This window comes from Uranotaenia lowii, chromosome 2 (genome assembly GCF_029784155.1).
Source record: "Uranotaenia lowii strain MFRU-FL chromosome 2, ASM2978415v1, whole genome shotgun sequence".
NCBI lineage: Eukaryota > Metazoa > Arthropoda > Insecta > Diptera > Culicidae > Uranotaenia > Uranotaenia lowii.
The window spans coordinates 113942132-113958025 of record NC_073692.1 but is presented as its reverse complement, the minus strand read 5'-3'; the positions used below and the strand labels follow the sequence as shown (position 1 = coordinate 113958025).

The 15894-nt window shown below is 30.4% G+C and overlaps 1 protein-coding gene across 1 annotated transcript in view; it reads left to right on the top strand.

Annotated features, from left to right (window-relative positions):
- LOC129741790 (opioid-binding protein/cell adhesion molecule homolog) overlaps positions 1–15894 on the top strand; it is a 404129-nt gene that overhangs the window by 185952 nt on the left and 202283 nt on the right. Inside the window, exons 3-4 of the mRNA XM_055733577.1 lie at positions 4186–4230; positions 4398–4501. Coding sequence (XP_055589552.1) covers positions 4186–4230; positions 4398–4501 — 149 coding nt within the window. The remainder of the gene's footprint in view (positions 1–4185; positions 4231–4397; positions 4502–15894) is intronic.

Below are 15894 nucleotides of genomic sequence, written 5' to 3'. Positions count from 1 at the left end.
TCTAATGCTTTTTTGGGATTGCACTTGAAAAAAACTTCTCACATTCCTCGACTTCATGCTTTCATTCAACTTCACTTTTGTCAAAATTTAAACACGCTATCGGATCCTTTTTTGAATGGATTAACCATGTGAACTCCAGTTGAATAGTTAATTTCCAGCTGATTCTCAGTCTCCCACTGGAACATTTCTGAATTTTTTCCAATCGTGCCCAAAAAAATTTGTCAATGTACTTAAGTATTGGATGCCATTTCAAAAGGTTAACAGATTGTCTCCAAATTTTGCACAGCTGCACTAAAAATTTCATCAAATTTCATTCATGCATTTGAAAGTTATTCATAAAACAAAATGTTGCACATATATCGAATACATTCCTTGGATTGGATTGAGATATAACATAACATAACATAACATAACATAACATAACATAACATAACATAACATAACATAGCATAACATAACATAACATAACATAACATAACATAACATAACATAACATAACATAACATAACATAACATAACATAACATAACATAACATAACATAACATAACATAACATAACATAACATAACATAACATAACATAACATAACATAACATAACATAACATAACATAACATAACATAACATAACATAACATAACATAACATAACATAACATAACATAACATAACATAACATAACATAACATAACATAACATAACATAACATAACATAACATAACATAACATAACATAACATAACATAACATAACATAACATAACATAACATAACATAACATAACATAACATAACATAACATAACATAACATAACATAACATAACATAACATAACATAACATAACATAACATAACATAACATAACATAACATAACATAACATAACATAACATAACATAACATAACATAACATAACTAACATAACATTACATAACATAACATAACACATTATGAAACTAATGTAAATAAATTGAGAACAACAATTGCAGGATGTTGAAAAAATTCAACAGTATTTAAAACTTCAATGCAGCAATAAGAAAAATAATGAAAATTTTTAATTTTGTTCATAATTTCACGAAAAATGCGAAAATATATTATTTTGAGCCAAGATTATCTTTTGTCATATCAATAAGATAAGATTGAAAATTGATGATTGCATTTTTTAAATTACAGATTCTTATTGTCAATGAAAATATCTCAACTAATCAAAAGTAAAAGAATTGCTTAGAATGTTACCTTGTAGTAAAAAAAGTTATTGCAATATTAACAATAGTTTATTTTCCATCTTTTTGTAAGATTTTTAAATGGTCCTCCAATTTGCAACAATGATTTGAAATCCACTATATCAGAGTCAAAAATAACAGAATTCCTCAAAATGAGTTAATTTAAGAATAGCTGTACTGGAAATACAAAAATATTGTTTTTCGAGTCAAAAAAAAAAATCAAAATTTAACAAATAAGCCCCTATAAGACCTGCATATTTTTCAGATTCCAGTAGGTCTTGTTTATTTCTTCATACATTGAAAGTATTTTTTTTTTAAATTGAACATTATTTCGAAGTTAGAAATATGATTGACATAAAAAAAAAATTTACTATTTTTCTTTATGCGAAATAAGAACAGTTTTGATTGATTGTTGCAGAATAGTTACTTTATGAAACGAAGGGTTAGGAACCTTTATTGAGCAATTTAAATATTTTTTTCAGCTTTATGCAGTTCGTCATTTTGGGCATTGGAATTTAGTATTAAACAATAAAAAAAGAAATTTTGATCTAGAAATTTTGAAAAAAAGCTACTCGTTATTCTCTCAAATGAAATATACCCACATAACAGTCCCATATGTAAAATACAAGGCCGGATTAAGGGGGGGGGCAAAAGGGGCAATTGCCCTGCCCCCCCGGCTCAGGGGGGCCCCCCGAGAGGAAAAAAGTTTTAACATTCCTTTAATCATACTTCTTCAATTTCTACAAAACTATGAAAAAAAACTAAAAAATCAGACTAACAATTTGAAATATTACAACTAAAAGGGCCCCCGGGAAATGATATCTAGAAAAGTTTTTCTCTTTCATAAGTTAAGGGGGCCCCCTAGAGTTAGCAGTAAAGAAGTTCTGATGCATTTTGCGAGCTAAGAATATCAAAATCTCGGTATTGAATTTTAAAAATTTCAACTCAATATAAAAGCGATATTATAGTTAAGTCGCAAATATCATTGAGTGATTCTCTTAACATGAATTTTTAAATTTTTTAAATCTTATCTTTTTCCAGATTCAATTTATTGAGATTTTTAAGTCTTGTGTTTTTTCTTCGGTTAGTGAGGTTCAATTTCATGTTTTTTCTGAATTTAGAGAAATCAGGATCTTTTTTAAGGTACTAAACTCATTTGGATTCCTTATCTGACTTTTTCAATGGTAGCTGAGTCTGTGTTTTAAACATTTAATCTCTAATCTGATTTTTTTTCAATCGATCATTTTTGCAATTATACTACTTGGCTTTGAGGACATCGAATGAAACTTTTATCACATTTAGAATAACAATTTGGTAACAATTTTTTTATCTGATGAGAATCATATTCATAAACATTTCATGAAAACGTTTTTTTTTGTGTTCCAATGATATAAAATTGAAATTCACATTTGGTGCAATTTATGTTTTGGCTCAGAATGTATCTTTAAATCATTTTTTTTTAATTTAATTTATATTTTGTTTTTCAAAACTTCATTTGAAATTACGATTTAGATTTGAGACACTGAATTTCGGTTCTGAATATAACCTGATTCAAAGTTTTGAATTCTTAAACTCTTATATCTGTATCTCTATGGAATTTTAATTTAATTATGTTGTTTATATTTTTTTTAAATTTTGTATTCAATGTTTCAAATCTTTATGATACTTCCCAATTGTCATGAGGTAAATATTTCTCGATGAATCACAAACCATATGATCAATGATGAAATGAAAATCATTTAAAATATCTGTTCGGTAATGTTTATAAATCATAGAATTTTTGTTGGTGTTAAAGATATTTAAAAAAAGATAATTAAACTCAGCATTTTGCAGCTCAAATCAATGCTTTCATTGTTCAAAAATGTCTTAACTCTTCCGCAATGTTTGCACCTGATTAATAAACAATTTTTATATGAAAGTACCAGAAACTATTTTCAGTGCAGACAACATTGCAATTTGAAGGCTGTAAACTGAGTTCATATCCAGTTCTTTTACACGTTTAAAATGTTTTGTATTCTCTGGAATAGCATTTGAAAAAAAAAAATCGAATCATAGAGGCCCCCCACGAAAAATTGCCCCGGGCCCCCCGATGGCTTATTCTGGTCCTGGTAAAATACCATGGATATAGTTACCATATTATATTTCTTTTGGTAAAATAATCTTTGATTTATCGCTTTAAGTCATTTAAAAAATATTCAACTTACTTGATGACGATATACGCACAAGAGGTTTTGCAGGCAGGTTAAAATAGAAGAATATTGTCTTCCTGTAAGAAAAACTATCAGAAACAACTAAAAACCATGATAAGGATTACAATATGGAATTCACGATATTTTCTCACATGTAGGTTTCAATTTTTAAATTGCTTTCAGAAGTTCAGAAATGATCAATTTTAAACTTTAGAAAGCAGCTCGGTGAGCAAACATATTCTGTATGGGACAGTTATGCGAGTAGATTTGAAAAACGTCTCAAAAATACTCGCTTAACAGTCCCATAATAAACAAAAATGATGCTTCAGAACTTACCAATAGCCCAATTTCGAAAATTTCAGATACTAAGATTAGTTATGACAAATAAGAACACGTTCCATTAAACGATTGTTGTTTATGCTGAAAGTTGTAGTCATAATAAAAATATGTACAAAAACAGAAAAAGCTGATTTTCTCGCTTGCTCGTTTTCGCTTATTGGATTGTTATGATAGTAAGGGCAGTAAAAGTTAAAAAAACATAATCAAAAAAAAAAACATTCTAGCTATTAAGCTGCTGAGTTGAGAGTTGAGAGTTGAAACTTGAGGGTTGAGAGATGAAAATTGATAGTTAAGAAATGAATATCTTGAAAAAGGAATTTGTTTTTTGAGAATCGTGAATTGTACACATTTTTCACAAATCAATTGATACTCAAACTGTCTTCGTGAAATGTATGGAACAAATGATATTTACAGCTTTTTTCATCTTCATTTCCATTCCAGCCAAACAAACACACTCGTTAGAAAGTCAACCGGACTACAATAATGGTGAGTTAAATTTTGGTTTTTTATTCTTAGACTCTTAAATTTTTGATTATTATATTAAAAAGTATTAATCAATAAATCCCTTTTTTATTAAGGTTTCATACATTTTTTTTAAATCAATTTTTCATTATTTCGATTGAAAGGTTGACAATTTTTTTACTTGATTTCAGAAGCCAACTTCCCTCGGTTTGCGGAACCCATCCCAAATATTACGGTCACGATCGGGAGGGACGCTCTCCTGGCGTGTGTTGTCGAGAACCTCAAAGGCTACAAGGTAAGTTTATGAGCTTCAAAAACACTGTAAGATTACTTTGGGTCTGAAAAATACTGCTGGGAATACTGTTAAAATTAGCAATAAAGTTCATGTCTGTCATTAAAATTACATCTACGTTCAAAACAATGCAATAAATTAAGGTCTTTTTAATAAACTGTGTTTTAAATGACCATGATGGTTCTTCAAATTTCTTTTTGTCAATCAAACACTTTGGAAGGGCATCAATCTTAAGTTAAAACGAACTAACTCATCAATCATTAATAAAATTTTTACCAAACCAACTAGGACCAGTTGAAATGCAGTGATCGTTCTAGGGATGAGATTTTTTTTCTCAATCTGAGCCCGAAAAATTCCTGCAGCAGAATCGTGCATGTCGGGAAAAATTCCATTCATCGAAGAATTCCATTTCTTCCAAGTCGGAATTCCGTCACCAAAGCCTGCAGCCCAATCCAAGCCAAGAAGACAAGACAAGTCAAGACGAGGATACCGAATTGGCTGCTTACGGCTTCTCGGTGCAGAAATCCTTGTCTTCTTTCTGTTTTTGTTTTAATTTTTCTGGCACCATCCACCCACATATAGGAACTCAAACACATATGATGATCCTTCTCGCGCGAACATTGATCCGTCAGCTTGGCATTTTTCTTTATTTTTGCTGTTTTTTTTTTGCTTACCCGCCTGCAGCCACACAAAGAAATTTGAGCCAATCTTCGAAAATCCACCACTGTCGCGTTTCCGCTGAGGATGAAAAGGGGAGAAGAGGAAAAAGTTAAACTCCCCCACCTCCAGCTTTTTTCACCCACCACCTTGATCGCTCAGCTGAACGGCAGAACATAAAAGTTTTCGGATACGTGATTGGAATTTCCTCCTTGATTTGTCGGTGCGATTTTTCTTCCCCGAGCAAAGTTTCCGGAATGTGTGAGAAAATCCGCGGTGGGCTGGGGGTCCTGGAAATTGACACCAACCCCTTCACATTTTCCCTCTATTTCTGGTCACCAGTCAGCTCTTTTCACTTTGCTAGTTATCTGAAAATAACCTGAAGATTGAGCATGCACGGCATATAGACGTTCAATCCGGGTTGTTCATATTTTGATACCTTCCTAGCTACCTTCCTCAGACTCCATCGCGTTGCGAAATTGCCGGGACCAAGAAAGAGAAAAAAACCTAACGATCACTTATCACTTTTGGGAAGAGCTTGAAAAAAGTCATAATCTGTCGTGGAATCGAAGCCGGGAGATTTCCAGCGAAGATGGTGAATCCTCTTCCGTGTCGTCCTTCAAAGGTGGTTGCCGAATCAATGATGGCTTCAAGTCGAAAATCGGTAATATTTCTGGTGAAGTATACTTACTTTTTTTTATAATTTCTAAGAATTTAAAAAAAAAAGATTTCAAACCACAAAAAGGACATCTACCCTAGGAAACTTTTCCAAGAGTAACGAAAATGAAGGATTTATTCGAGTGAAAGATAGCAGGCAAGAAAACCCTTCCAAGACACATGTGGTTGTGTGTGAATCCATAGGAAAAAAAAAAAACCAATCGACGAGGACTTTGGAAGGCATTTAAGGGAACGATTTGGAGCGATAAAAATTATTCACCCGTCATATTTTTCTTTTGTTGCGATGGGAAGATTAAGAGTCCTTTTTCCCCAGTTTTCGACAGTGCTTTTTTTGGAAGAGGCTTGTCGTTTTTGGCCTCCCCCTCTCTCCGTTAATCGTACGGATCAGTTGACAATTTTGGAAGGATTCGTTTTTTATTGATCTGGGTTTTAATATGTGGGTAGAAGTATTTAGAGTTATTTTGTACAATTACGAGGATTCCAATGATATTGCTTGTTTGGTGGTTGATATTAACTAACTTTGAAGCATGTTTATTAAAAAAAGATGAAAAACTTCTTGCATACTTCACTTGTTCAACTAATAAGTGTTCGGATCAAAAATGGGTCAAACTAAATTGCATGTAATTTGTTTTTTGAATAAATCTCAGTATCATTCTTTTTAAAGTTCAATATCTATAAAAGATGGAAAAATACCCAGTTAAGATTCCTGTCGACCTCGTCCAAATGAGTGAGCCTTTCGTTTGAAGCCCACCTTTAAATTTTGTACAGTCACCTTATTCATTTTTTTCGCCGCAGAACGCCAGTTTGCTTCGAACTGCTTCTCTTTCTAACAATTTGTTAAGGGGTTCTAAAGGGGGGGGGGGGGGGGTAGGGTCTAACGGGTATAAAAAAAACACCATTTTCACGATTTTTTTCTAGAGCTATCGTTCAATCAAATGTATTCAAATTTTTTGCATCATACAAAGCATTGTTAAAAGAACATTTAGTATTTTTTTTCGTAGAAAAATATTGAAAAATGAGCCGGTGACGGAGCATTTTCGAGGATGCCTTTTAGAAAACAGGATTTGCGGTGGACACTGTATCTCAGCACAGAATCATCTGAAGTCAAAAAATCAGAGCAAAATATTTTTAATAGATGTTTTTCTGGACCCCAACGTTTTTATTTAACTTAAAAATATTTTTATGAAATTTTTATGGCTGTTTGAAGTAAAAACTACGATTTTTCACTTAAAAATTCGCCATTTTGCACTTGTAAAATCTCCCCAAAGTAAAAAAAAACAAAAAAGAAAAACGTTGGGGTCTGGTATTTTATATGTAGAAAATATGTTCCAAATTTGAAAAGAATCGGATAAGTAGTTTTCAAATGACGATGTCCACGGGCTTTAAAAATGTGCCTTCGAGAAAAACGCGTTTGAAGTTTCTGCTCTTGCTTTCTTGCAGTATTAGATAGGAGGAGATAAAGGCCTATAACTTCTACAGTTTTGCTTCAATTGACTTGAAATGTTTTACAATAAGAAAATGAAATAATAAAAAAATCGATTTTTTGAAAGTGTTAGACCCTACCCCCCCCTTAAGGTTTTGCTTAACTATTTAATTTATTTTCAAAGTATTCCGTCTCACGACATAATTTGATAAAAATGCTTAACTATCCCCCCAATATTTGTCGCCGATTATTTTTCCGAATCATTCTATGTTGGTTTCTCCTTATATATGGTTTGTAAGAAAACAGTTTTTTTTCAATTTTTTTTGTCAAAAAAAAAGATATAAGTGATCTTTTTTAAAGGTTATTCATTAAGTTACTGAAAACTCAGACTTTTTCTGTGGTATCAAATGAATGGAAATAATCTTTTAAAATTCAATCTTTTGCAAGATAACTTTTTTGCGTTAAAGTCTTAAGACTGATAATTAGATTTTCAAAAATGCTAAAGTTTTTTTTACATTTATATTCAAACAAACTTATAACACTTGCTTCCAGCATTTTTGAACTATGTTAGCTGAAGAATAATTTAAATGGGAAATCGGGCGCCGAAACCAAAAATGATTTTTTTTTAAATCCCAGAAGAACAGTTTTTGTGAAATGTTCAAAATATGGAATTTGGAGATTTATCTTGTTAAAATTCTTCCTATACTGATGTTGTACACTAAGGTTCGTAAAAATAATACTGTTCTAGCGAATAAAACTTAACTTTGTCAATTTTCAACCGATTTTAATAAATAACCACTTGAAATCATAAATTTAAATTTTCATTCACATTCCATTGGAAATAATATTTTTAAAATGATACAATCAAGTTAAAACTGTCGAAAAAAAAACAAATTTTTCTCTAAAAACGCAAGGAAAAACACAAGGAATAGTGAAAAAGTTATACTAAGAGTATCACATCATTCGGGCTTATATTCTTTAGTATTTTAAAGCAATATTTTTGAAAGTAAGTCCTAAAAGTGTTCAATATTTTGAATTTTTTTAAATAAATAAGGGATCTTGAAAGCTTCATTTCAATGAAAAACTTGTTTGGGGTTCAAATCAAAGTTGATATCAACTCTTGTAAATTTGATACAAACAGTCTTTAGTTTTTAAGTTTCTACAACATAAATAATATTAAACAACCGATCAATAGAAGATATTTCCAGCTGAATTTTCCTTAGCCTGAAGATTAATTACAAGTTATTTTGTCAACAATAAAGCATCATTCATAACTTATTTCACTATTAAAATCGTGTGAAATTTTTTTTTAAATCTTATTGAAATTTTTCAATTTAAAAAATCGGTTCAAATCTTATTTTATACTGGTGGATTTAACCTGTTTTGTGTTTATTTCCGAATTTTTCCGAGAAATTCAATTTCCAAATCTGAATTTTGCATTTTGAACCTAAATAAAAATTATGAATTCCAAATTTTTAATTTATTTCTGAATCTAAATTCAAACAAAAATTTCCAATAACTATGAACCTTAGAGGGCATTTTATAGAAGAATTTGTAACCAGGAATCTCTGAATTTCAAATTGAAAAAATAATCATATAATAAATCAATTCGATTTTTTTTATCAATTATTTATTAGTCACTCCTATCCGGGCAAGGCAAATCCGGGCTATTCAATCTAGACCCAATTTCTAGGATATATCAAAGCAAATTTAGGTGTTCTTCATTTAAAATTGAAAAGAAAAAAAACTCGAAAAGGTGTTTTTTTATCGAAGCACATTTGGATAAATTTTGTTAAAAAATGTTCTAGATGCAGAATTCATAATTGTTATCACGCAAAATACTGTAAATAAATTCGGGCAAAATTCAGGTCATCTAAGGACTTGGCTGACCCGGCACAAACTTCTTATTCTTTTACATAGCGTTTTTCGAGTACAGTCTTTAAATATCTATCAACAAGTGAGAAATTTGTTGATAATCTGTAGTAGAATTGAGGGATAAGATTTTAAGCTTTTGACCTCAGTTCTAAGTCGCGATTTTTACTCTTGATTCCCTTTAGCCGTTCATCCAAATTGGATAAAGAATTTCAAATTTTGAGTTCAAAGAAGAACATTTTGCTTGACACTTTTTGGACCCTCATTGGGGGGGGGGAATTGTCGACCATGTCTCTATCCTAAATTCACTTATTTCAACATTTCAACAATTCTGTTGATTATACGGAAACCTGAAATTCAGATCGATAGCAAATTCATACACCTTTAATATGCAAAAAGAGATTCCAATTCAATATCAAGCAGTCCGAGATATTTGAATACAAGTACATACCAGTTCCTCTTTTTATCTATTTCAAATATTCTATTTGAAGCATAACTCAAAAACCTGTTTTTCTGAGATATTTTAAATTTTAATTCCCAATTCAGCGACAAGTGTAATCAAAACAACAGAAGTTTTTCCAAACAATTAACATTAATAAGAAAAATGCCCTTAAAGGGGCAATTGTCTTGCCCCCCTCCTTCCCTCGGGCCTCCAGGTCATGCCCCCCACCATCGAGGGGTAAAATGTTTAATAAAACTTTTAACATACCGGTTTAAGTTCTAGAAAACTAAGTCTGTATAAATGGAAATAGAAGCAAAAAATTGAAGTTAAAACATCATATATAACAAGTTATGAGGCCCCCGTGAAATATATTTTGAATAGATTCACTCTTGTTAAAAACTGGCAAAATCTAGGTATTCGATTTCGATTTTTTTTAAATAACAAATCCGAAGAAATTCAAGCAGAATCCAGCGATTTAAAAAAAATTCAGAAGAAAATGAAAAATAAAACATCTAAAATTTTTATTTATTTATTTTTATAATAAAACATCGGCTGCTTGAACGCAGAAAAAAAATTTAGATAGAGCAAGTTAAAAAACTTGAGCCCAACTTGAAATTTCTGTTTTCATTTTTAAACAACGGGAATAAATCCTGAAAGATACGGACTTGATTTTACAATATTCTGGCAATCGGGCTAGTTTCTAGTTTGTTTTCCTTTTCCACTTTACTTTGCTGACCCGAATATGTCCAAAAATTCCGGGAAGTTTGGAATGTTTTTCCTACAAAGAAATTTCATATGTCATTAAAATTAACATTTCTCCGATGTGTAATAACTTCAAGAGCTTATTTTAACAAATTTTATGACCCTGATTCCAAACCAGTAATAGGAATTTTATTCTAGCAGCTCTTGTTGTCGTGAAAACTTTTTAAAGAAGGAAAAAAATTATTAGGAAATTTGTGCATTTTTGCCGAATCTCCTTAAATAAGATATTTTAACAAGGGCAGCAAAAATTCCTGGCAAATCTCTAGTTTCTCAATTTTTAATTTAAATTTCATTTGTTATTCGTTTCCCTAATCTTGATTTGAAAATATGAGTTTAATAAAAAAATAAAGAGACACTGAAATGTGGTTCTGAGTTAAATCTAACTCTTGTACTTTTATATCTGAATTAGAGATGAATCATCTGTCAGGATGAAAATCCCTGAAAAAAAATTTATATCTGAATCTTCATGAAATTTATTTTTTTTCGATTTTTTCTATCAAAGATCATTTTATTATTTCCCGATTGTCATGAGAGAAATTGGTATTTTGCTTTCGACAAAGGACACAGCAAGACATCATTAATGAATGAAAAACATTTAAATATCTATCTTGATTTTTTTTGTAAACTAGCGGATTTAAGTTAATGATAAAGCTATTAAATAATTTGCTAATTGCATTGTGCTTGTCTTATTCCCCCTTGGATTAATCGGGCCCTGATAGACCTTCGTTTTGCCCTCGATTTAAATGTACCTACATAAGAAATGAATCGTTTTTAACGGTTTTGTAAATTTTGAACAGAGTTGCCGGAAACTCTCTTTTTGGTTACTAAGATTTTTTTTTATTTTCCATATACATATATATATACATATTTGAAGAGTTTAGAATAAACATCAAATAAAATTTGAATTTTCAATTTAAATTTAAATTACTTACTTATGTATTTTTTGCAAATCTTCCAAAACTATTTGATTTAGATCTACCAGTCGATATTCATTTGTGGAAATATCCCTTTTAAATGTAGTAAATTTTGAGAAATGCCGAATTTTTTTTCAATGGTCCTAAAAGGTTCAAAAGCCAAAAATGCTATTTTGAATGTTTTGTAATTGTCACTGATATTGTGATTTTGTGGTATTGTAATATCGTGCGGAAATCATTTGATTTAAATAAACGTTAAGATTAAAAAGGAATTTCCTACTCTTGTGTGTCTTTAATTCCAACATTTTAGTTTTTATATTTCTTCTTTTCCGGTTTTCATTCTGATTTTTCATGCAGCTTTAAATTTTTCTAACAAAGCTTCCCCTGTTACCCACATTGTCAGCAGGATTCGGCCAGCGCATCTTTAACATTCTTTGGGGGTTAGTTTTTCATTTAAAGATGTTTGATAATCTGAGGGAACGAATTGCAATTTCATAAAACGGAGAGTTGCTGAGCAGCCCAAAACGAAGTTTTAAACGACCGTTCTTGCGCATGCCAAAGCGACTTTCATGTTTTCTATTTCTCCTCGATTATATATTTGCACGCACCTTGTTTAATGAAAAAAAAAAAAACAATTACATTTTAACTGTCGTTCATGAGACAATTTTTTTGAATTTTGAAATTTTGTGAGCTTATTTTTCTCATGGTGGTTTTTTAGAGATTTAAAAAAAAATCAAAGCAGCTTATATCTTTTAATAGAAAAGATGATCCAAGTCTTCCTTATATTTATGGCTTAAGATTTGGAGTCTGGTGGAAGATTTTACTCATCAAAGATCATAATAATTAACAAAATTGTTGATTTATTGCAAAACCGTTCATCAAATTTTTAATTAAAAAAAACAAACACACACAAATAGGATCATGGTTGAAATTTATGTTTTTTTTTTAATAATATCTAGATTACTTAACTCTAAGGCGTATATCTTTCATGGATATGATGGCTTGTATCAAGGTTGCCGAAAAAAAATCTGTGATTTAAAAATAATTTTTTTTCGAATTCTGTGATTTGAATTTCAAATTTTGTCACGCTTTTATTATGAAGTTCATTGGAAAATTATGTAAAACATCGACAAATTGGACACATTTTACAATAATAATAGAAAAAAACAAACTTGTTTTCATATTTACATGAATTAGTCTAGTCAGAAATAAAATGTCAAAAGTGATATAAAAATTTAAAATTTGGGAAATTTGTACAAAACTTAGAAAATCTGTGAAATTTGTGATCTTTGACTCAAATTTTGTGACGGAATTTCGCTGATAATTCTGTCATAATGCAGATTTTTCTATGATTTCGGCAACCTTGGCTAGTATCTTACAAATGCTTTAACAACCAGCCAACAGAAACAATGTATCTGATTGATTGATTCGAAATTTTTCTAGATCTGTAGCAAAAAAAAGAAGATTTTCAAAAAACTGCTTTCAACGAACCTTGAAATTTAAAATTATTCTCAGTATTTTTGTAAATATACATATCACAAAATTATCCTCACGTTTCCGATACCTTTGGATTAGAGATGTGTTTTTTTTTCAAAACAACACTTATCAATAAAGGGTTGACATGATATCATTCAACACACTCTCATTTTCCCATTATATTCACGATTTTCATGTTTTACAAGAAAACATCACAGGGAAAACAAATGAAAAATATGTAGTTTTTCATTGCAATTTTTTTTCTTTGGAAAATTGTAATTTAATGATACCAGAAGTTAAATAAATAAAGAAATTAGAATTTGGAAAAAAATCTGTTCATCCTGAATAAGATTTAAAATGAAGAAAAAAAATCAAAGCAATATTAAAACTTATTTGTTTAGGGGACAGTTGGGTATCATGGATCACTTTTTTTTTCGGTCCAAAACTTCTTTATTATGAAAGATAAAGATAAAAAGATAAATGGTATGGTTAGATTTTGAAAAATGGTGGGGAATTGTGGGCCACCATATAGAAATTGACCAAATAACATGTAAAGTACGTGAATTGACGCAAAACTGTTGTTTCGTAATTCATGTTGTTATTATAAAGCAACTGAAGGTGAGGATACATAAAAGAGAGTTGTGTATAATTGAATAGATTCAAAAACATGGGTCGCGAACGTTTTGGAAAATTGCTTGTTCGTATAAGATTTATGTTCGTCTCTATCGCATTGAATGAAATCAACAAAATTTTTCACAACTTTTCATTTGATAAAAACAAAAACTTGCGTTTGCGTGACTTATTGATGATTTTTGAAAAATTCCTTTTCCGTGTGAAAGAGCATGACAAAATTAAAACCATAAGCATATGGGCATATTTTTGTTATTAACTTTAGTTTTCCCACTAATGAAATTTGAGGGCACTTGTTTAGTTATGTAGGTTTATTTTTGAGCTAGTTAAACAACAGAATCATTTAGGGGAAAGGTTTCCTAAAAGGGCCTATCGGGTTAAATGACCCTACGGCTGTTTGGCGAAATGGCTAACTAGACAGCTTATCTGACCAATGCATTTTGAGGGTGATACGCTCAGAACATAAGGCAAGAAAGAATTTTATGAATTTATAAACTCAAAAAAATTTAAAAAATCATACAAGGTTTTGATACATTTTGATGTAATATTTCGACTTTTAAAAATTATAGGTAAAGAAGTTTAAAACAAAAACTAGGATGGTTTTTGTTTCTCACTCAAATGAACTTAAGAAAATAAACATATTTCAGCTTTTGTGGAAGTTTAATAATGATTATTTAGTGGAATAAGAGAGTGTTTTTGTATGCCCCCATCATGTTTGTAAAATGCCTCCATCCTAAAATAACAAGTTAATTAGAATAAATAAATGATTTTTATCACTGAACCTTCAAATCTAAGCTCTGAATGACATCTTAAGAATGAATTGAAGATCTAAAGACAGATTTGATAAAGTTTTTCTCATGGATGAACTGCCTCCATAGTATGGCAACCCTAACTTTTGTTTTATTCCATAAAATTATAATATACATAGATTTTGATAAAACTTCAGCTTTGTCGTACGGAAATTATTACTTTCTAGCAGTTTCAATGAAACTATTCGGAAATATTGGCCAAAAAACAGACATTTTGTTCAAAACATAAATAGGCGCATTTAGCCCGCACGGTTTGAGGTTCGGCATTTTAGACAACACTTACAATAAAATCGTTTTCTTGGAAACAGAAGAATATTTTAACATAAAAATTACTCCATTGTATAGAAAACAAATGCCTGCACACGTGTATGTAGTTTTTGTACACATATTCGACGTGATATTTGATTAAATCAGTGTTCTGCTTAATAGGCGCATATAGCCCACTCCTCCCCTAATGTGTACACAAGTTAATAACACGTAACAATATATGCTTACGCAAAGCGACAACGATGACAGTTCGATTGACATTTTTATCTCAATACACAGCTGAAATTTTCAGAGTGGTCCATGTGTCCCCATAGCTCATGTTACCCCACTTTTCCCTTTAAATTGGCTTGTTTCAAAACTTAACCCTTCGTCTAACAAAGTATCTAATTTGCAACAATTAATTTCAACTGTTCTTGATATGGCATGACGCTAAATTGTCAACTTTTTTTATGGTTATAATGTTTTCAACTTCGAGATCACGTTCAATTAAAAAAAAAAGCTATCAGTGTATTAATGTACAAACAAGACCAACTTAAATTTTTAAAATATGGAATGATGAAAAAGCCTTTTTTGTCAGATTTTTGGCCTAGTCTAATTTACTTTGAAATTTTTATTGGACTCGAAAAAAAATTTTCATGAATTTTTTTTAGATGAATAAGCCACTGACTGAAACAAGTTTTGACAACAGTTTAAACATGGGGAAAATACAAGTACAAACTCTATTGGTCATTTATCGTTCAATTTATGAAGTAACAAATTTGCTACAATCATGAAAACCACTTTGAAATCCTACAGAAAAGCTGGATTTTTGTGCCAAGAAAACTTTAAAGTGTAGATTTGTTCAAGGTTATATTCAGAAAAGATATATACGAAAGAAGCTCCAGCTTTTCATGGAGCATCAAGCAAATGTAAGGAATAAGTTCCTCAGTAAGATTGCCAGATTTCTCGGTTTTATCCGGGTCCGCCCGGATATTGAAAAAAAAATGAGAACAGCCCGACTCAGCCCGGTTGCCCGGAATTAATTTAAAAATGCTCAGATTTTGCCCGGATTTTTTCATTTTATTTGAGAAATCAAAACAAAAAAATAAACCAAATTGTGTTTTTTTTATTTATTCCTCCAAAACGATTTTTTTGAGCAAGTTTAACAGAAAAATCATGAAAGGATTCTTGAAAGCCTTAAAAACAATTTAAAACCTGTCGATAAATTTTAATAAAAATCAAATATTTAATTTTTTTCCCTGATTTTTGTTAAATAATAACTGAGTTTTGAGTTTTGACAAAAACATTTTATCACTTTTTATTTCATATGAACCAAGGATGATGCCAAGGATGAAATTGAGATAGAGGGAGAATTTTTTACACGACATTTTTTAAATTAAATAAACAGGCCGATTAAATCTGAATAGTTGTTCATTAAGACTTGTTTTGGAATTTGAAAGTATGAATAAGAACCTGAATTTTGAGCA